This window comes from Phocoena sinus, chromosome 5 (genome assembly GCF_008692025.1).
Source record: "Phocoena sinus isolate mPhoSin1 chromosome 5, mPhoSin1.pri, whole genome shotgun sequence".
NCBI lineage: Eukaryota > Metazoa > Chordata > Mammalia > Artiodactyla > Phocoenidae > Phocoena > Phocoena sinus.
Window position 1 is genome coordinate 106,855,769 of NC_045767.1, and position 21,421 is coordinate 106,877,189.

Consider the following 21,421-nt stretch of genomic DNA (forward strand, 5'->3'; position numbering starts at 1 on the left):
CAGCTGTGTGCGCTGGAGGTATGGCCACGTGGGCAACACGGGGGCTGGAGGCGCCCCCCCAGCACGAGCAAGTACCGGGTGTGGGGCGCGGGCATGGGGGAACACCGGGCTGGGGTCCCAAGGCCTGCACAGGGGCTGGGAGGCCACACAGATAGGTCTCCAGGGTCCCCTGCCAGCACCCGGTGTGAACTGGCTGGGGATGGAGGGAGGGATGACCTTCTGGAAGATGCTGTCTCTTCACCCCGCCCCACCCCACCCCAGGAGGCCGAGCTCCTCTCCATTTCCCTCTCTGCCTCTTTCCTTTTCTTCTCCCCTTCCCCTCTTTTCCTCTCTCCTCCTTCCCTCCATGTCTCCCCACCCACTCTGTCTCTTCCAGCATGAGCCTTCTACTCAGCCCTATCCATTCCCTGCCCTCCGTGCTGGCTGCACCCCTCTCTCTCCTCCTTGCTCCCTGGCGGAACCGGGTGAAGGCCAAGGCACTGGAGGAGGGCAGCTGAGGAATGAAGGATGTACATCAGGCTCAACTCTATGGTTCTCACTCTGGAGCAAGCATCAGAGCCACTTGGAGGGCTGGTTAAAAAGTAGATGTAGATCAATTGCTGGGCTCTGCCTCCAGGGTCTCCAAGCCTCACCTCTGGGGTAGGGCCTGACCATTTGCAATCTAACCAGTTCCCAGGGGGTGCTACTGCTTGAGCTTTGAGAATCACTGGGCTAGCACGTTCTTCCTCCTGCTGGTGGTGATTTCAAACCCAATCGTTCATTTATTTTTCATTCATAGGACAATTCTTAGGTCATGACCAGGTACTGGGAACTGGGGTAGGGAGTGGAGGAAGAATACGATTAGAGGTGGGCCTTTCCTCTCGCAGCTCACATCCTGGAAGGAAAGTAGAACTAGGACACAGCTCATTGAGAGGAGGAAGAAATTACTGAACCAAAAACAGGTTCAAGTGAAGCTTTGTAGGATTTCTAAGAAGCAAGGAATTGCTCCTGGCAGGGGGGATGGGCAAGGCTGGTGGGGGGCATGGCATTTGAGCTGGGCCTTGGAGGATGGGTGAGATCTGACCTTGTGGCCATGAGGGGAATGGAAATTCTAAACGGATGGAACAGCAGTACCAAATTGCTTGGAGGTGAAGAACATTGTTGGGGGATGGAGACCCTGGGGAAAGGGGAGAAGGAGCAGTACTCACTGTGACCCTGGTAGAAATCCAGGGTTCATGAAGGCTTGTAGTGAAAGATAAGGGAGAGAGCTAGGCTGCTGTAGGCCTCGTGTCCCGCACTATGCATTTGGGAGTTCGTCTCCAAAATGGAAAAGCTCTAAGGAAACTCCATGGCTTCCTTGCTGGTTCCAAACCCGGATCATCCAGAGAGAGTTATGGACGAAGACCTCTGCACACCAGGAGGGCCAGAAGACTGGCAAGGGTCACTTTTGCTGCTGCTGTTTGCTCTCCCTTAAGGCTGACATCACTGTCTTGCCGTCGCCCTCAGGAGGCACGGTCCCTCTGTTAACTGGGAGGGACCCACAGCTTTCCCCTTAGCCCCAAAGGCAGAGCTGTGTGGTCCAGGGACCAGAAGCCAAGGTGTCACCCGAGAGTTATTTAGAAGTGAGAGTCTGAGTCCCCACCCCAGACGTACTGAATTAAAATCTGCATTTTAACCAGACCCCTGGGTGACTGCATATCAAAGTTTGAGAGGTGCTGGTTTAAACCAGACTTTACAAGAGCCGGGGAAAACAAAAGAAAAATAGATAGGGTTACTGAGCACCCAGTAAAAATTTACTAACCTCCCTATATATTATGTCACCCTCTCACTCTGAACCTCACCCTGTTTTATTTTCCTTCATCGCCATTGCCACCTGAAGTAGTCTATTTGTGTATTTGTTTCTCTAAGAGCCTCCATCACCTCCCAAGGTCCAAGAGAGCAGGCACTTCATCTGCTTTACTAGCTACTAGGTTTCCAGCATTGAAAAAAGTCTGGCAAATGGCAGGATGTCAAGAAATATTCACTGAAAGAATGAAGAATGAGCAAACAACCCCATGACCTGGGACACAGTCTGCGCAGCTCCCAGCCAACCTCTCTGTGGCAGAGGTCCTCCCCATTCCCCACCATCCTCCTCCCCCCAGCTCAGCGGCACCCCTGGGTTCTGCTGAGCCAGCTAGCCTCATGTGCTTTTGAGACGCCTCAAAGTTGGAGTGCAAGAGAGCAGAGAGTGTGGATTCATGTGTTCCCTCCTCTGCTTGACTGAGGTCTGCTTTGCAGGCTCTATCGTCCCCCGAGAAGACCCACCTCTGCCCCAAAACTGCTCTCTGCCTCACAGCCCTCCCCTTCCCTCTATGCACAGGAATTTTGTCCTCCTCCCGTAACATGAATTCCTTATCGCTGGACGCAGCCCTCCAAACCTAATACCCTTTCCTCCGGCTCACATGTGCCCTAGGGACATCAGTAGTTTGAGTTCACTGTTCTGCTTTTGCCACTCGTTTTAGCAAGATTCCTCTATCAGATGGATTGTCATGAGGGAAGAGTTGAAAGGGAAAGGTAGCAGCTGGGGTGAGAAAGGATGAGAACTGGCACCAGTGGGGGTTCAGTGGTGGCGGGGGGGTGGCCCAGCCCTGCCCTCCTGCAGATTCAGACATGGAAATAGTCATCAATGACGGTGCAGTGTGGCAACAGTGTTCACGGGCCAAACCTGAAGGGCTTCCTGGAGGAAGTGGGTCCAGGGCAACCCACAGGGAGGCTGGCGGTGCAGAAAAAGCATTCAGGAGACAGAAGGTTCTGCTTAGTTGGAGCAGAGGGTGTGCAGGGGCAGTGGACGGAGGTGAGGCCAGAAAGAGACACAAGGCCTCATGAGGGACATTAACAAGGGTGGTCAGGGGGATGTTAATGTGATCAGTTGGCTTTTGATAAGATCACCTCACTGTTTGAAGAGGGGAAAGGCGAAGGCAAGGGCCCCAGGAGGAGGGGAGCACCCTGGTGCCTGGCTCCATCTCCATCTCTCCTGGCTCAGAAAGCCTTCCCCGCCCCCCATCTAGAGTCAGGACCCCTCCCCCAGCACCGGTTATGCTTTATCACACATTGTGTTTATTTTCTTCTAGGATTTACTCCATTAGGTAATTGTTTTGTTTATTTGTTTATTGTCTACCCTTTCTGTCGCACACAAGGCTCTATTCATGAGAACACAACCTCGTCTGTCTTATTCTCCACTGTATGCCAGCCCCACTCAGTGCCTGCCACACAGGAGGTGGTCAATAAATATTTGTTGAATGAATGAAAACATGGATGGTATAGAGGCCATAGAGGTGGAAAGAAGTGGTTTGCGAGGTCTTTAGAGGTAGTGTCAACGGGAGCGTGACAGGCTGGAGGCGGAGGGTTAGATCAACAATGGTGCCCCAGGTTTCTGCTTTAAGCGATTGGGTAGATGGGATGTGGGGCTATTGGGGGAGGTGGGGGGCGCAGAAATGGGAGCAGTTCTGGTGAAATTAATGTATTCGGTTTGGGGCAGGTTGAGTTCGTGTGCCTGAGGGACATCCAGGTGGATTTGTGTAAGAGTCACTTCATTAGAAGAATCTAGAACTCAAAAGTGAGATTTGGCTTACAAGGAGAAGAGAGGTCGATTGGAATGATGATGCAGGGATAGGAAGAAAAGGGCTTGGCAACTGACAGACAAGGAGAAGGGGCAAGGAGAGGACCAAGTAAACACGACTGCTTGATTTCTTTTAAGTGACGTGTTCATGTAGAATATATTCAGTATAGACGAATATAAAAAAAGAAGTAAATATCCCAAGATCCAGCACCACCCACGGGTCATGGCTACGTTTTGGTAACTCTTCTGGATCTCTCTCTCTTCTGGATGTCCCTGTTCTTCATTCTATATAACTGCACATTGACACTGATAGGTTCATATTATACACAGCTGTTTTTGGAGCATGCATTTTTTCTTAACCATACATCATGGAAATATTTCTGCGTTGATAGGTATGGCTCTGCACCATCATTCTAAAGAGCTACATGGATTTGCTTTGCAGAGAGATACCATAACTCAGTAACTGATCCCTCACACACTGACACATAGATTGTTGCCAGTTTTGCGATATTATAAATAAAATTACATGAACACTTGTGTCGTCCTTCCTTGTCTCTTCATTTCCTTAGAGAATACTCCTAGAACATTCTACACTAGAATAGACAAACACTTACAGTTTTGATATGGGTTGCCAACTTTCTCTCCAGAGAAACTGTCTTGATGTACACCCACATGTGACATGTGTGAGAGGGCTATATTCTCCCTTGTCATTCTTTTCGGTGAAAATTATACCTTGTTGTTATGGGAACTTTTTCTTTTTATTGCTAATTTTTATTAAAGTTTTGTACATCCCAAATTTAAAGACTCATACATAATTCTGTAAGACTTAAAACAAACCAAAAAAGCATTCTCACTTTCACTCACCTTTCTCCATTCCTGATTTCCACTCCCCAGAGGCAACAATTTTCAACCCTTCCACCCATTTTTTCTGGTATGTGTTCCATGTCTTCAATAACACGATCACGCAGCATTTCTTGATTTTTAGTCACTGGTGTTATCTGATTGATTCCCTACTGTGGATGATGAGAACTATACTCTCTCCCACCAGCCTGTCCACCCGACCCCCACTGCTTTCCTTTCTTCCATCCTCTCTATTTAGTTACATCACACATTTTGGCTAAGTCTTCACTCACTGCCCACGTTAGCGACTCAAGTGAGTACTAGTCACTCCCAGCCGGGTCACTACACATGCACTCTGTACTATTCTGCTTTCCCTTGAGTTTCATGTTCTGGTTTCCTTAGTTTTCTGTGTACCAGTCACCCGTTCATCCCCAAACCCACTCCTTGAATTGTATGGATCTTCTCAACATGCCAGAAAACACTGGCTGATCTCTCGACTTCATCTTTTTCTTGGAGATGCACTTGGTGAAAACCCCCATGCCTGGTCCAGTCTAGGCTGGCCGCATCCCCAGTCTGAGGCCCAGACACCAGTCCTGGATGCCCCTCCACCGTCCTCCTGGGGCATCCCTTCACCTGGAGGGGACTCTGCTGGTTGCACCCCTCTTTCCTGGAAATCCAGTTTTTCTCTTTCTCACTTTACTCTGTTGTTTCAGTCGAGCGTCCTGAGACAGGACACATGGGAGATGAATGTTTTTGAAATGTTGCATGTCCATAAATATCTTCATTCTGCTTCCAGACTTGATTGGTAGTTTGTCTATAGAAGTAATTTTCCCTTGGAAGTTTGAACACTTTGTTCTGCTCTCTTTGTAACTTGTGGAGATGGTGTTCAGGGGTCAGTGCCATCCTGAGTTTTGATCCTTTACATTTGACCTGCGTTTTTTCTCTGGATAGGCTCTTCCTTCTGAGCCACAATTTTCAAATTTCCAACCGGTGTGACTTGACGTGGCTCTTTTTTCATTTATTGTGCTGGGCACCTGGGAGTCCTTTCATTTGAAAACAGGTGTCTTTCAATCCTTGGGAATTTTCTTGTAGAATTTCTCTTAAATTTCTTACTTTCAGCTATCTTGTTGTCTTGTTCTGGAACTACTCTATTTTGGATTTGAGATTTCCTGGCCAGATCCTCTCATTTTCATATATTTTCTTTCTTCTTTTCCATCTCCTTTGGTGGTTTTTGGTTATTCTTTCTGAGGGAGTTTCATAATTTATCTTCAACTTTTCCATTAGATTTTCAATTTCTGTTCTCAAATTTTTCATTTCTAAGAGCTTTTGTTTGTTTCCATTTTTAAAGCCTGGGGTCCTTGTCATCATTGCAGAACCCTTTCCTGACTCAAGGACTTGGTGATCTTTGGCCATCTGTTTATATTTAAGGGGAGACACTAAAACACTGTTCAGAAGCTCCCGTAAGCAGAGAGAACTTGTTGACAGGCAGGAGCTGGAAGGGGACCTACCTGGGCCTTTTCATGGGAAGAATGATGACGGTCCATGTCTGTAAGACTTTTCTCTTGTCCTGGATGGTTTTACAAAGAGTCCTCTGGTCTTCTATGTGCTGTCTGGCAGCCAGCATCCCCAGCCAAGTGTCAGGCCCGCATCTGATAGGCCGAGGGCAAGAGTACAAATAAAGTCCCACATGCCACATGTCTAAAGACTATAAGCCAAGCTGCTCTGCCAGGCCTGCCTGCAGGGTCCACCCGGGACCTGTGCAGCCTACTTGACCCAGAGCTTACAGGGGTCATGCGCTCCCCACCCGCCCCGCTGCTTGCAAACCGGAGTGTATAAAGACCTGCTGGGGCTGGACATGCGTGTATCCATTTCCCGGAGCTGCCATAACAATAGAAATTTTACTGGAGAGATAAATTGGGAGATTCAGATGACATACCAACACTACTATATATAAAATAGATAACTAATAAGGACCTAGTGCATAGCACAGGGAACTCTACTCAGTACTCTGTAATGGCCTATATGGGAAAAGAACCTGAAAAAGAATAGATACATGTATATGTATGACTGAATCACCGTGCTGTACACCTGAAACTAACACAACATTGTAAATCAACTGTACTCTATAAAAATTATTTTAAAAATACAGAAAATAAAAGAAATATTGATAGAAAAAGGGAAAAAAAATTAGGAATTTACTCTTTCACAGTTCTGGAGGCCAGAAGTCCAAAACCTGCGTATAGGCTGGGCCATGATCCCTCCAAAGACTCTAGGGTGAATCCTTCTTTGCCTCTTCCAGCCTCGGGGAACTCCAAGTGTCTTTGGCTTATAGCTGCTTATCTCCAGTCTCTGCCTCTGTCTTCACGTGGCCTCTTCCTGCGTGTTTATCCTCTGTGCTTATGTGTCTCTGGGTGTCAAATCTCCCTCTGACTTTCTCTTATACGGACACCAGCCATTGGCTTTAAGGCCCACTGTAAATCCTGGATGATCCCATCCCAAGATCCTTAACTTGATCACATCTGCAAAGACTCTATTTCCAAATAAGATAACGGTCATGGGTACCAGAGGTTAAGAATTGTCCATATCTTTGTTGGGGGGTGGGGGGGCGTGGAGGGACATAGTTCAACCCACTGCAGCACGGAAACCAGGGAGGAGGACTGGTGCCATCAGACGCCCCAAGGACCCGGGGTAGGAAGGCCCCCCCCGCACACCTTACCTTCTCACTTCTCAGACTTAGGATTTCCAGGCTGTTCCTAGCTCCTTCCAAACGACCCCACCGCAGTGGAGGGAGAGAGGCAGTGCAGTTACAAGGGGGACCCCATCTGCTTAGACACCAGCTTCGGATGGCCTGGGGGGGTGGACAAATTAAAAACTCTATCTCTGATTTCCCAGGGCTGGAGCTGTTCTTTATTTCCACCCTTCTCCCTCAACCCACCTGAGGGCCTCCACCCTACACCAGCCCTCTTCTGTCAATTTCAACTCAACCAGCGACAAAACTTTCAAAATATTTTCTTAAGAGTTAGAAAAGACAAAAAAAAAAGTTTTTGTGTTTCCAGGTTAGAGATGCACAGGGCCCTGCAGAGCAAGGCAAAGCCCGTGGGGCCTGATTGAGGACAGGGCTGGGATCCCTCCTCCAGACACAGGCTTTCAATGCCTCCGCCCTCCCTCCCAGCTCCTGGCCCTCGGAGCCCCGTCCAATTGCCCTAGGGGTGGGGTGCAGGGGAGAAGGACAACAAAGCCTCCCACCACTCTTAACTGAACCTTCTGTTTTCACCCAGCTGCACCCACACTTCCAGAAGTGCTAGGACCCCTCCACCCCGCAGCCTTCCCAAGGGTCTTCTTTCACAAAGGCTTTTCCAAAGTTTTTACTAGTGAGTTGAAACATCTTTTCATAAATGAGCCATTTGTATTTCCTCTTTTATGAAGTTCTTGTTCACGTGCCTTGCCCTTTGGCAATGTTTTTTCTCTTTTGGATTAAATTGTAAAAGCTCTTTTTCTATTCAAGTTATTCACTTCTTGCCTTCACATATGTTGTATCTTCTCCAGTTTAATTTGTCTTTCAAATATCGGTGATTTTAACGTATTTGATTTTTATGTCCTCAAAATTCATCAATTCTTTTACTTTACAGTTTCTGGGCTCCACGTCATACCTAGAAATGCCTTCTTCACTGCGTGATTATTAAAATATTTACCCATATTTACTTCTAGCCCTTTTAAGATTTTCCTTTTTACATTTAAATATTTGATCCTTCTGAAGCCGGGTATGGATCTGGCTTTACATTTTTCCCAAATGACCAGCTAATGGTCTCAGCACCATTTATTGAACAATCCATTTCTTTCTCACTGATTTCTCACTGCTTATCATAGGGAGTTGGGTCTGTCCCTGGCCTCTGTGTTCTGTTCACTCATCTGTCTTCTTTTTCCTGGGCCAGTAATGCTTTCAATTAATTTCTGTGGCTGTATTGTAGATGTCAGTGGCTCATAGGCCAAGTCTTTAACTCTTCTTCTGAATTTTCCTGGCTATCCGTATGCTTCTCCTTCAGATAAGCATAAGTCTTAGTGTCATTTCAATCTCCAAAATAAATCCTCTTAAGATCCCAGATGGGCTTACATACCAGAAAAGAATTGTCCAAAAGTAGATTCCACCCTAGAAAAAATTATTGTACTATAGGCAACTATTACTAGGAAAGAGATGTCTCCAAGCACATCATTATCATTATCATAATGTGCTTGTTCCCTAGGAAATAAGAATATTGTTTCAATATCACTTGATCTAAGGAAGTTCTTAACTGTATCCAATATTTAGCAGAAATCTTTTCAGCTATAATTTCCACTCCCTAAGCTTTCCTGGTCTTCTGTAGAATAATTTATCATAGTTCTTTTAAAATGACTTGAGAAACAGACTAACAGATATAGAAAAGATATAGATATAGATATAGATATATATCTATCTAACAGATATAGATATCTATATCTAACAGATATAGAAAACAAACTAGTGGTTACCCAAGTGGAAAGGGAGGTGGGAGGGCAAATTAGGGGTGTGGGATTAAGAGATACAAACTACTGTGCATAAAATAGATAAGCAACAAAGCTTGTAAGCTATAAGCTATAAGCTATAAGCTTACAATGTATAAGCTTATAGATAAGCTATAATGTATAAGCTATAAGAGCTTATACATTATGTATACATTATGTATACATACATTATGTATAAGCTATAAGAGCTATAAGAGATAAGCTATAATGTATAGCACAGAGAATTATAGCATTATCTTGTAATAACTTTTAATGGAGTATAATCTATAAAATACTCTGCTGTACACCTGAAACTAATATAATATGGTAAATCAACTATACTTCAATAAAAAAAAAGGCTTAGAATCTGATAGATAGCTACACATTTATGCCTGGGGCTATATTGCTTGTAAAAGTCAAAGGGAATTTATCTTCTCAACAAAACACCCAGTTCCCTGTTTTAAGGTTATCTGAACAAAAAGCACTGTGAACCCAAAGATCTTGAATAGCAAAAGGAAAAGGACCCAGGGAGCCTTTGGTTACAACTTTTACTGAGATAATTGGCCCTTGGATGAAGCACCTTCTTACAAAACTCTCATCTATTGTCTTATTTATACTCACAGTACTCCAGTGAAGTAGACAAGAGCAGCTTTTATGTCAATCTCCAGTCTCTAAGAAGGAAATGGAGACAAACACAGGTTGGTGACGTGCCCTGGGTCACCCAAAGCCCCAGTCAGCTCGATGTTTAGTGCTGGGTGGTACTGGGTGGCTGCATGGCTCAGGGCTCCAAGCCCATCCAGTGTTTTCTCCCCCAAAGCAGATGTCAGACGAGTGGGCCCTATCAGACAAAAGGAGGGGACTCGGGTACCGCTCTTCCCTGAGGGTTGCCACTAAGGTTTTGCTCCTGGAAAGCAGCCTTGAGCCCAGGTGCTGTGACCTCCATTTGGATATCAGGGACCACCTGGTGGGACCACCAGTGGGCAGAGAGCCCGGGAGAAGCTGCCAGCATCCCCTGCTGCTTCACCCACTTCCTCTCCTGGCATCATCCAGCCAGCCTCTGCTTAGCTGTATCACCTGGAGCTTTCATCTCTTATAAGGGAACCTCTCCAGCCTCCGACCAAGGCATAGGTGTTTTACGGAACCTGTTGACTTCAAGTCAGAGAAAGCATAGCCTGAAATACGGATGGTGCTGTTTCTTTCCATCTGTCAGAATTGTTTATGCCATTTGAAGAAAACAAAGGGAAAAAAAGCTGGTTAATGTCAGATTTGTGTAACAGATGCTTTATTTGCCTTCTCTTCTTTGCCATCATTAGGGATTTTTAGCTTTTGATGCTACTGGACTAGAGATTAAGCAGCCTGTGTTCTCCATGAAGGTTATACGATGATGTCTTTTCGAAGACTGGCCTTAAAGGCTTCAAATGACCCAAGGTAGTGGATTACCAGTGACCAACGGAAGGCAGGCAGCATGTGGGAACACTCTGTAGGTCAGCCTAAAGCACTTCCTGGGGATGGTCTCTATGCTCTCCCGCTCAGTGTGCAAGGGCAAGGCCACATTACCCCCCTTCCCTGGGGTCAGGGTTTAAATTAAATTAACAGGAGGACACAAAAATGCTGCAAACAAGTAGCTGGTCAGCTCTGACTCTAAAACCTTGAACTTGGAGATGATATTTACTCATTGGCATCATTTAAGACACCAGCAAAACAGATGTTTTTCAGAGGTTCTCCAATTCACAGATCATATACCAGAAGCCAGGGTAACATTGCCCATTAGGAGGCCACTCCCTACAACCTTGACTGAATTGCCAGACAAAACCACAGGAATGGGGCCTCATCTGGTTCCCTGGCCTTAGACAGAAGAATCAAGTATGTATTAATAGTGACCTGATTACTGTTTTGTTTAGGGTGTGTATGTGTATGCGTGTTTTTGTTCCATAAGCAAATATTTTATTAGCACTTTCATCCTAAATTATTCCAGTACTAAGAAACATCACTCTTTTTCATGGTTTGGGTTTCTCATGTAATGTAAAATGCAAGCTAAGAAAACAAGAAAACTTTGAGAAGTAAAACAAGAAAAATTTTTATGTTTTTCAGATCTCTCAGACAAAGCTTTCTGCAGATGATGAGTGGAAGTAAGTGATTTGTATTTTTTTATAGATGGTATACTAAAAATTAGACTTCCATCTTAACAGTTTGAGAATTTAAATGAAGCCATCATTTTATTTATAAATTTCCCAGTATAGAAGGTGGGTTAGCATGGCCATGTGTGCACAGTGATTGTATAGACCAAAGCCACAGGGATTTCATCTGTTTTCTGCAGTAGGCTCCATGCAGTCCCACAAATGTGTATGTCCCTCAATACATGTCCTTATATGTCCTTGTCCTCTGAGGCACAAGACACATCTGGTTTTCTTTACAGGCTGTTTCCCCTGTGCTATGGCACCTACTGTGGGACCATTGGACCCCTACGGGCACCAAATGAAACAAAAGTGAAATGTTCCTCCTTTTTTGCATTATGGTTATCAATTATGAATATATTCCTAATCAAAGTAGAAATGTTTATTACATTTGTACACTACTTTATACTTTCCAAAGTACTTCCACATAGGTTAACCATCCGAGATGCATTTTACTGTATATGCACAAAATAGATTAATGTCATAAAGTATATTTTGTTTGATATCTATGCAAGCCCTCTTTTAGACTGATGATAAATTCACTCTTCTATCTACATGGCCTAAGTTGAAGTCCACTCATTACAGAGAATATTAAATAGTTATTTGGTATTTGGGGCTGTAAAAACTATAACTAAGTGCTTGTACCCTTTTATTTTTTTTGCACTTCCCATTTCTTCAGAAGAATGAATATATTTTTAAAAGAGCTTCTAGAAATCATTCTCGGCTCCTAAGCTCAGCTTCCAACACAGAAACTAATAGCCATGTAATTTTATTCAGGTTGCTTACCTGATGTGGATTTCAGCTTCTTCCTTTGATAAATGAAGGGGTCTCAGTACATCTATGGTACCTCCCAGCACTAACATTCTCAGATTCCATCTCAGAAAAGTTGAACTCAAGCAGGAATATTTATGAGGGTCTGTGGGCTCATTTCTGTGCATTCTCCAGCAGGGGGCACCCCTGGGATTTGGATGGGGCTCTTACTGAGCAGCTCTGTAGAATTGCTGGTAAAGACAAAGACTCAACCCAGGTACCCAACAAGTGCCTTTAAAAGGTCCCAGAATGTTACCCTGGAGTGCTTTCTGATCAGTGCTCTGACTAAATATATATTGTGACCAGTCATAAGTGGACGCTGAGAGATTTTGTGACTGATGGTTCCCCACTTGGGATGAAAGATAACGCTAACCAGTATTTATAAAATAATTGATTGGCAAGATTCATACTTTTCCCCCTTTTCCCTAATCTTGATCTCAGACTGCTCTCTCCTCTAGGCCAGTGAATCCCAATCTTGGCTGCACCTTAAAATCACACAGGGAACTTTAAAAATTACTGATGCCTGGATTCCATCCTGGAAATCTCTATCGGTTTGCTCAGGCTGCCATAGCAAAGCACCACAGACTGGGTGCTATAACAACAGAAATCTATTTTCTCACAGACTGGAGGCTAGAAGTCTAAGATCCAGAGGTCGGCAGGCTTTGATTTCTTCTAAAGCCTCCCTCCGTGGCTTGCAGGTGGCCACCTTCTCCTTGTGTCTTCCCTGTGGGAGTCTGTGTCCTCACGTATAAGGACACCAGTCATGTTGGATTAGGACCCGTCCTAACAACCTAATTTACCTTAGTTGCCTCCTTAAAGACCCCCTCTCCAAACACAGTCACATTCTGAGGTCCTAGGGGTTAGGACTTCAACATATGAATTTTGAGGGGACCCAGTTCAGCCCAGAACACCCAGCAATGCTCACTTCATTGATCTGGGGTCCAGCCTGGGCACTGTGATTTTTAAAAGCTCCCCAGTGATTTCCAACTCACAGACCAGGTCAAGAGCCTCTGCTCTAGACTCTCTTTGAGACCACTTCTGCTGTAGGAAGTTAAACCAGATGACATAATATTTTAGTGGTTTTCTCTACCATTGTATAAAATTAAAGAGTCCAACTAAACACTGAAGCATTTAGCCATCCTCTGAATGTTTGTGCCTAAGATAATAATTAGGTCTCTTCTTTCTCCTTATAATGAAAATGATTTATACAACCCAGGAGTTTTCTGTAGCCCCGCGGATAATATTCTCTTCACAGGCACCATCTGCAGGATATCCTTGTACTTGAGAATGTTAGCAATTACTTGAAATTACCAATATTTGACTGGTTTTTTTTTTTTACTTTCAAAAATGGCAATTTCATATGATTCAACCTAATAGCAATTATTATTCTTCATCTAGGTACAAATAAAATATATATGTGCTTTACAGTTTTAGACCAATCCTGCGAGATACAGAGGGATCATCATTTGAGATTTGCAAATGAGGAAACTGAGGCTCAAATAGAATAAGTGACTTTCCCAAGGTGATCAACGTGGCAGATCAGGGGCTAGAACCCAGATCTTCCCAGGGCCCATCAGTGAGCTTTTGGCCCCATCACTTTCCTTGAAAGGACAAGGCTGAGACCAAAAGCACACAGGAAAGCTAAGGGCTGAGAGGAATTGGTTTTGCTGACAAACTCAGGCTCCTCCTTTCAGCTGTCCCTTCCCCAAGCCCGGGGAAAGGGAGGAACCAAGAAGGACTTTGGAAAACTTTGTAATCAAAGCTTCAAAAACCCTACATTTGAAATTCCCAGTTGCTTCTTATGAATCCCACCTATTTTTCTTGTTCTGATAAATGTGCAAGAGTTGAGGGCTTTTTCAGCTGACCTCCTTTGCTGGTTCCAGCCCGCGGCAGGAGAGGATGTACAGGATGCACGGCCATGAGTCCGTGCACGTGGAGATGGTCTTGATCTTCCTCTGTGCCCTGGTCATCGCCCAGATAGTGCTGGTGCAGTGGAGACAGAAGCATGGTCATTCCGACAATGTGAGTCACCCCGGGGGCCGCTGGAAGCCTGCTCCTCTTCCCACCACATCCCTCCTTTGTTACCACTTTGAAGGAAATGGTTTGGTTTCAGTTGGTGGCTCTCAACCCAGTACAGTTTTGCTCTCGGAAGCAACATCTGGAAACATTTGTGATGGTCACGTCTTAGCGGGATGGGAGGGGGGATAGGAGCTGCTACTGGAATGTAGTGGGTAGAGGCCAGGGATGCCGCTGAAAATGCACAGGACAGCTCCTCATGACAAAAATGTCAATAGTGCCAAGATTGAGAAACCCTGGTTTAAGTAACCCAATTTTCCTTTTGGGCATGAACTACTTCTGCCAGTGGCCCAGGACAGGAGGATTAGGAATGGCAGAAACAAAAGACTGAGTCTGTCTAACTTTGCTTCATTAGCAATAAACTGTCTTGGCGTTGATGGTTTCCATATCCAAGGAAGCGTGATAAGGCAGACACTGCGCTGACCTTGGCCACACAGAGCGGGATCCCGTTGTCACAGACCAATCCCACACAAGCACACCCACTGAAGCCTATCCATCTCATGGCCTCAGAGTCATACCCTGGGCTTGTTGCACCTGAGACCAGGCTACTGCAATGTGGAGAGAAGTGGTGCTCACATCTCAGGGCACACCAGAATCACCTGGCGGGCTCCTTAAGTCAGATTCCCAGGTCCCACACCCAGAGTTTTTGATTCAATAGGGGCCAAATAATTTGCACATGAACAAGTTCCCAGGTGGTACTGATGTTACTGGTCCTGGGACCGCATGCTGAGAACCAATGGTTTAGACCTGAGTATGGCCTGAGTGGAGAAACGTTGCAGAGGAGAAAGGTCCTCAATTAACACTCTCCATGGTTCAAGTCTTGGACTAGTCGTGTATAAGAAGACTTGCCTGTGACCTATGAAGGGCTGGCTTAGACCAGTATTTTATTTTCTTTTTACTCATCATAAATATTACTTCCTACATAGCATGAGATCTAAAGGAATTCTTTTGAGTTCCCTATAATATGTAAATTTAGGTAATTTTGAACATTTATTTGGAAAGGGGAATCTTGGGGGGGAGGGGTTTGTTTGTTTTTTAAGCAAATGCATCCATGTGCTGCCATGTCACCATTGCTTTGTCAATTAAAATGAACACCCTCTATATTCCACTTGGACAAATTTTCTTCACTGCGTCCGTCAATGTGGAGTTCACACACTGGCTATACCACAGATACACCTGCCCATGAGTCAGAGGTCCCTTGAAGGGCTTGTTGCCATTGGAGGTTCCGTCCCTTGGTGGCTCAGGCTACAACTGTTGATTAGCTGGAGCGGTCTGCCCAAGTTGTTTCCTGTTGCTCACTACACAAGTTGTACTGCCTAGAATGCCTCTCCAGGAACGTTGCTTTTGACTGTTCTCCACTCCCCCCAACCCAAAACTAGACCCCGTTAGTCACCCCACTTCTCCCTGAGTTTCCTGTTTCTGTGTCCTTCTGTCACACATCTGTGCTATTTTATGGCTACCCAGAGGGTCTCTGTGGTCCTAAGGATACCTTGGAGGTAACCAGTGACTGTGATCGTGGCATCTCTTAAGATGACCCAGTCTGGCACTTTGACAAAGCCAGGAGTCTAAAGATGCCCTCGGGGTCAAGGACAGATTTGGGTCTCATTGGAACTGTGGAGCCATTGGAACATTTCTGGGTTGGCTCATAGATACAGCTGAAAATGCAGTGGAGTATATTCTACTTCTTTGCCCATCTGTCCATCTATTACTGTATTGCCCGAAATGAATAGGTGGTGTAGGCCCCTTCCCCTGCATGTCTCTGATGACAATCTTTAGCTCAAGGTGAGATCCAGCACGTGAGGCTGAGCTTTCCCCATACTGCGGCTTTGACATTGCCCCATGCTATACATCCCTACTTGTAGGTTCACTACAAGAGCCAACATCAGAACTCAGCCATTTCAGGAACTCTTGGTGACATCTGCAAACACTGGGCCTGGAAATGGTTCCCAGAGCACCAGTAGCTGATTCCAGCACTGGTTTCCAGCTTTTTTATTGTGCTCTGCATGAACGGGATCCAAAAACCGGAACCTAATACACTGCTCAGTTTAATATCTTTGGGATGGAATTTGCTGAACGTGTTTCCACAAAAGCTGACCTAAATAGCCTTATCATCCAAACATAACCTAACTTTTAACTTGTTTCTCTTGTCATTTAAGATTATGTAGGACCAACCAGAGCTAGAGCTTTGAACATGTTCATGAGGTTCCTGGCTTTTTTCTTTTTCTTTTTTAAAAATTTTACATATTTTTTAACATCTTTATTGGATATAAATGCTTTACAATGTTGTGTTAGTTTCTGCTGTATAACAAAGTGAATCAGCTATATGTATACATATATCCCCATATCCCCTCCCTCTTGTGTCTCCCTCCCACCCTCCCTATTCCACCCCTCTAGGTGGTCACAAAGCCCTGAGCTGATCTCCCTTTGCTATGCATCTGCTTCCCACTAGCTATGTATTTTACATTTGGTAGTGTATATAGGTCCATGCCACTCTCTCACTCCGTCCCAGCTTACCCTTCCCCCTCCCTATGTCCTCAAGTCCATTCTCTATGTCTATATCTTTATTCCTGTCCTGCCCCTAGTTTCTTCAGTACCTTTTCTTTTTTTTTTAGATTCCATATATATGTGTTAGCATACAATATTTCTTTTTCTCTTTCTGACTTACTTCACTCTGTATGACCCTAGGTCCATCCACCTCACTACAAATAACTCAGTTTCGTTTCTTTTTATGGCTGAGTAATATTCCATTGTATATATGTGCCACATCTTCTTTACCCATTCATCTGTTGATGGACACTTTGGTTGCTTCCATGTCCTGGCTATTGTAAATAGTACTGCAATGAACATTGTGGTACATGACTCTTTTTAAATTATGGTTTTCTCAGGGTATATGCCCAGTAGTGGGATTGCTGTATCGTATGGTAGTTCTATTTTCAGTTTTCTAAGGAACCTCCATACTGTTCTCCATAGTGGCTGTATCAATTTACATTCCTACCAACAGTGCAAGAGGGTTCCCTTTTCTCCACACCCTCTCCAGCATTTACTGTTTGTAGATTTTTTGTTGATGGCCATTCTGACCGTTGAGAGGAGATACTTCATTGTAGTTTCATTTGCATTTCCCTAATGACTAGTGATGTTGAGCATCGTTTCATGTGTTTGTTGGCAATCTGTATATCTTCTTTGGAGAAATGTCTATTTAAGTCTTCTGCCCATTTTTGGATTGGGTTGTTTGTTTTTTTGATATTGAGCTACATGAGCTGCTTGTATATTTTGGAGATGAATCCTTTGTCAATTGCTTCATTTGTAAATATATTCTCCCATTCTGAGGGTTGTCTTTTTGTCTTGTTTATGGTTTCCTTTGCTATGCAAAAGCTTTTAAGTTACATTAGGTCCCATTTGTTTATTTTTGTTTTTATTTCCATTTCTCTAGGAGGTGGGTCAAAAGGATCTTGCTGTGATTTATATTATAGAGTGTTCTGCCTATGTTTTCCTCTACTAGTTTTATAGTGTCTGGCCTTACATTTAGGTCTTTAATCAGTTTTGAGTTTATTTTTCTGTATGGTGTTAGGGAGTGTTCTAAATTCATTCTTTCACATGTACCTGTCCAGTTTTCCCAACACCACTTATTGAAGAGGCTGCCTTTTCTCCATTGTATATTCTGGCCTCCTTTATCAAAGATAAGGTGACCATATGTGCATGGGTTTATCTCTGGGCTTTCTATCCTGTTCCATTGATCTATATTTCTGTTTTTGTGTCAGTACCATACTGTCTTGATTACTGTAACTTTGTAGTATAGACTGAAGTCAGGGATCCTGATTCCTCCAGCTCCATTTTTCTTTCTCAAGATTGCTTTGGATCTTCAGGGTCTTTTGTATTTCCATACAAATTGTCATATTTTTGTTCTAGTTCTGTGAAATATGCCATTAGTAGTTTGAAAGGGATTGCACTGACTCTGTAGATTGCTTTGGGTAGTATAGTCATTTTCACAATGTTGATTCTTCCAATCCAAGAACATGGACTATCTCTCCATCTGGTTGTATCATCTTTAATTTCTTTCATCAGTGTCTTATAGTTTTCTGCATACAGGTCTTTTGTCTCCTTAGGTAGGTTTATTCCTAGGTATTTTATACTTTTGTTGCAGTGGTAAATGGGAGTGTTTCCTTAAATTCTCTATCAGATTTCTTATCATTAGTATATAAGAATGCAAGAGATTTCTGTGCATTAATTTTGTAAACTGCTACTTTACCAAATTCATTGTTTAGCGCTAGTAGTTTTCTGGTAGCATCTTTAAGATTCTCTATGTATAGTATTATGTCATCTGCAAACAGTGACAGTTTTACTTCTTTTCCAATTTGGATTCCTTTTATTTCTTTTTCTTTTCTGACTGCTCTGGCTAAAACTTCCAAAACTATGTTGAATAATAGTGGCGAGAGTGGGCAACATTGTCTTGTTCCTGATCTCAGTGGAAATGGTTTCAGTTTTTCACCATTGAGAATAATGTTGGCTGTGAGTTTGTCATATATGGCCTTTATTAGGTTGAGGTAGGTTCCCTCTATGCCTACTTTCTGCAGGGTTTTTATAATAAATCGGTGTTGAATTTTCTCAAAAGCTATTTCTGCATCTATTGAGATGATCATATGGTTTTTAGCCTTCAGTTTGTTAATATGGTTTATCACATTGATAGATTTGCCTAAAGTATCCTTGTATTCCTGAGATAAACTCCACTTGATCATGGTGTATGATCCTTTTAATGTGCTGTTGGATTCTGTTTGCTAGTATTTTGTTGAGGATTTTTCACCTATGTTCATCAGTGACATTGGCCTGTAATTTTCTTTTTTTGTGACATCTTTTTCTGGTTTTGGTATCAGGGTGATGGTGGCCTCGTAGAATGAGTTTGGGAGTGTTCCTCTCTCTGCCATATTTTGGAAGAGTTTGAGAAGAATAGGTGTTACCTGTTCTCTAAATGTTTGGTAGAAGTCACCTGTGAAGCCATCAGGTCCTGGGCTTTTGTTTGTTGGAAGATTTTTAATCACAGTTTCAACTTCAGTGCTTGTGATTGGTCTGTTTATAGTTTCTATTTCTTCCTTGTTCAGTCTCAGAAGGTTGTGCATTTCTAAGAATTTGTCCATTTCTTCCAGGTTGTCCATTTTATTGGTACATAGTTGCTTTTAGTAATCTCTCATGATCCTCTGTATTTCTGCAGTGTCAGTTGTTACTCCTCCTTTTTCATTTCTAATTCTACTGATTTGAGTCTTTTCCCTTTTTTTCTTGATGAGCCTGGCTAATGGTTTATGAATTTTTTTATCTTCTCAAAGAACCAGCTTTTAGTTTTATTGATATTTGCTATTGTTTCATTTCTTTTTCCTTTATTTCTTTTTTTTTTTTCTTTTTTTGCAATACGCATGCCCCTCACTGCCGTGGCTTCTCCCGTTGCAGACCACAGGCTCCGGACGTGCAGGCTCAGCAGCCATGGCCCATGGGCCCAGCCACTCCACAGCATGTGGGATCTTTCCGGACCGGGGCATGAACCCATGTCCCCTGCATCGGCAGACGGACGCTCAACCACTGCACCACCAGGGAAGCCCCTCTTTTTCCTTTATTTCTGATCTGATTTTTATGATTCCTTTCCTTCTGCTAATTTTGGGTTTTTTTTGTTCTTCTTTCTCTGATTGCTTTAGGTGTAATGTTAGGTTGTTTATTTGATATTTTTCTTGTTTCTTGAGGTAGGATTGTATTGCTATAAACTTACCTCTTAGAACTGCCTTTGCTGCATCCCATAGGTTTTGGGTCATCATGTTTTCATTGTCATTTGTTTCTAGGTATATTTTTATTTCCCTTTGATTTCTTCAGTGATCTCTTGGCTAATTAGTAGTGTATAGTTCAGCCTCCATATGTTTGTATTTTTTACAGTTTTTTTCCTGTAATTGATACCTAGTCTCACAGTGCTGTAGTCAGAAAAGATATTTGATATGATTTCAATTTTCTTAAATTTACCAATGCTTGATTTGTGACCCAAGATATGATCTATCATGGAGAATGTCCCATGAGCACTTGAGAAGAAACTGTATTCTGCTGTTTTTGGATGGAATGTCCTATAAATATCAATTAAGTCCATCTTGTTTAATGTGTCATTTAAAGCTTGTGTTTCCTCATTTATTTTCATTGTGGATGATCAGTCCATTGGTGAAAGTGGGGCATTAAAGTCCCCTACTATGATTGTGTTACTATCGATTTCCCCTTTTATGGCTGTTAGTATTTGCCTTATGTATTGAAGTGCTCCTATGTTGGGTGCATAAATATTTACCATTGTTATATCTTCTTCTTGGATCGATCCCTTGATCATTATGTAGTGTTCTTCTTTGTCTCTTGTAATAGTCTTTATTTTAAAGTCTATTTTGTCTGATATGAAAATTGCTACTCCAGCTTTCTTTTGCTTTCATTTGCATGGAATAACATTTTCCATCCCCTCAATTTCAGTTTGTATGTGTCCTTAGGTCTGAAGTGGGTCTCTTATAGACAGCATATATACAGGTCATGTTTTTGTATCTATTCAACAAGCCTGTGTCTTTTGGTTGGAGCATTTAATCCATTTACATTTAAGGTGATTATGATATTTATGTTCCTATTACCATTTTCTTAATTGTTTTGGGTTTGTTACTGTAGGTCTTTTCCCTCTCTTGTGTTTCCTGCCTAGAGAAGTTCCTTTAGCATTTGTTGTAAAGCTGTTTTGGTGATGATGAATTCTCTTACCTTTTGCTTGTCTGTAAATGTTTTAATTTCTCTGTCAAATCTGAATAAGAACCTTTCTGGGTAATCTTGGTTGTAGTTTCTTGCCTTTCATCATTTAAAATATGTCCTGCCACTCCCTTATGGCTTGCAGTTTCTGCTGAAAGATCAGCTGTTAACCTTATGGAGATTCCCTTGTGTGTTATTTGTTGCTTTTCTCTTGCTGCTTTTAATATTTTTTCTTTGTTTTTAATTTTTGATAGTTTGATTAATATGTGTCTTGGCATGTTTCTCCTTAGATTTATCCTGTATGGGACTCTCTGTGCTTCCTGGACTTGATTAAATATTTCCTCTCCCATGTCAGGGAAGTTTTCAAAGGTAATCTCTTCAAATATTTTCTCAGTTACTTTCTTTTTCTCTTCTTCTTTTAGGACCCCGATAATTCAAATGTTGGTGCATTTAATGTTGTCCCAGAGGCATCTGAGACTGTCCTCAATTCTTTTCATTCTTTTTTCTTTATTCTGCTCTGCAATAGTTATTTCCACTATTTTATCTTCCAGGTCACTTATCCGTTCTTCTGGCTCAGTTATTCTGCTATTGATTCATTCTAGAGAATTTTTAATTTCATTTATTGTGTTGTTCATCATTGTTTGTTTGCTCTTTAGTTCTTCTAAGTCCTTGTTAAACGTTTCTTGTATTT

The 21,421-nt window shown here is 43.0% G+C and overlaps 1 protein-coding gene across 1 annotated transcript in view; it reads left to right on the forward strand.

Moving 5' to 3' along the window:
* The first annotated feature begins 2,644 nt into the window (after nucleotides 1–2,644).
* The window catches only part of RNF175 (ring finger protein 175), an 80,931-nt gene continuing 62,154 nt past the window's right edge, over nucleotides 2,645–21,421 (forward strand). Inside the window, 3 exon segments of the mRNA XM_032632003.1 lie at nucleotides 2,645–2,812; nucleotides 11,027–11,064; nucleotides 13,803–13,941. Coding sequence (XP_032487894.1) covers nucleotides 2,645–2,812; nucleotides 11,027–11,064; nucleotides 13,803–13,941 — 345 coding nt within the window.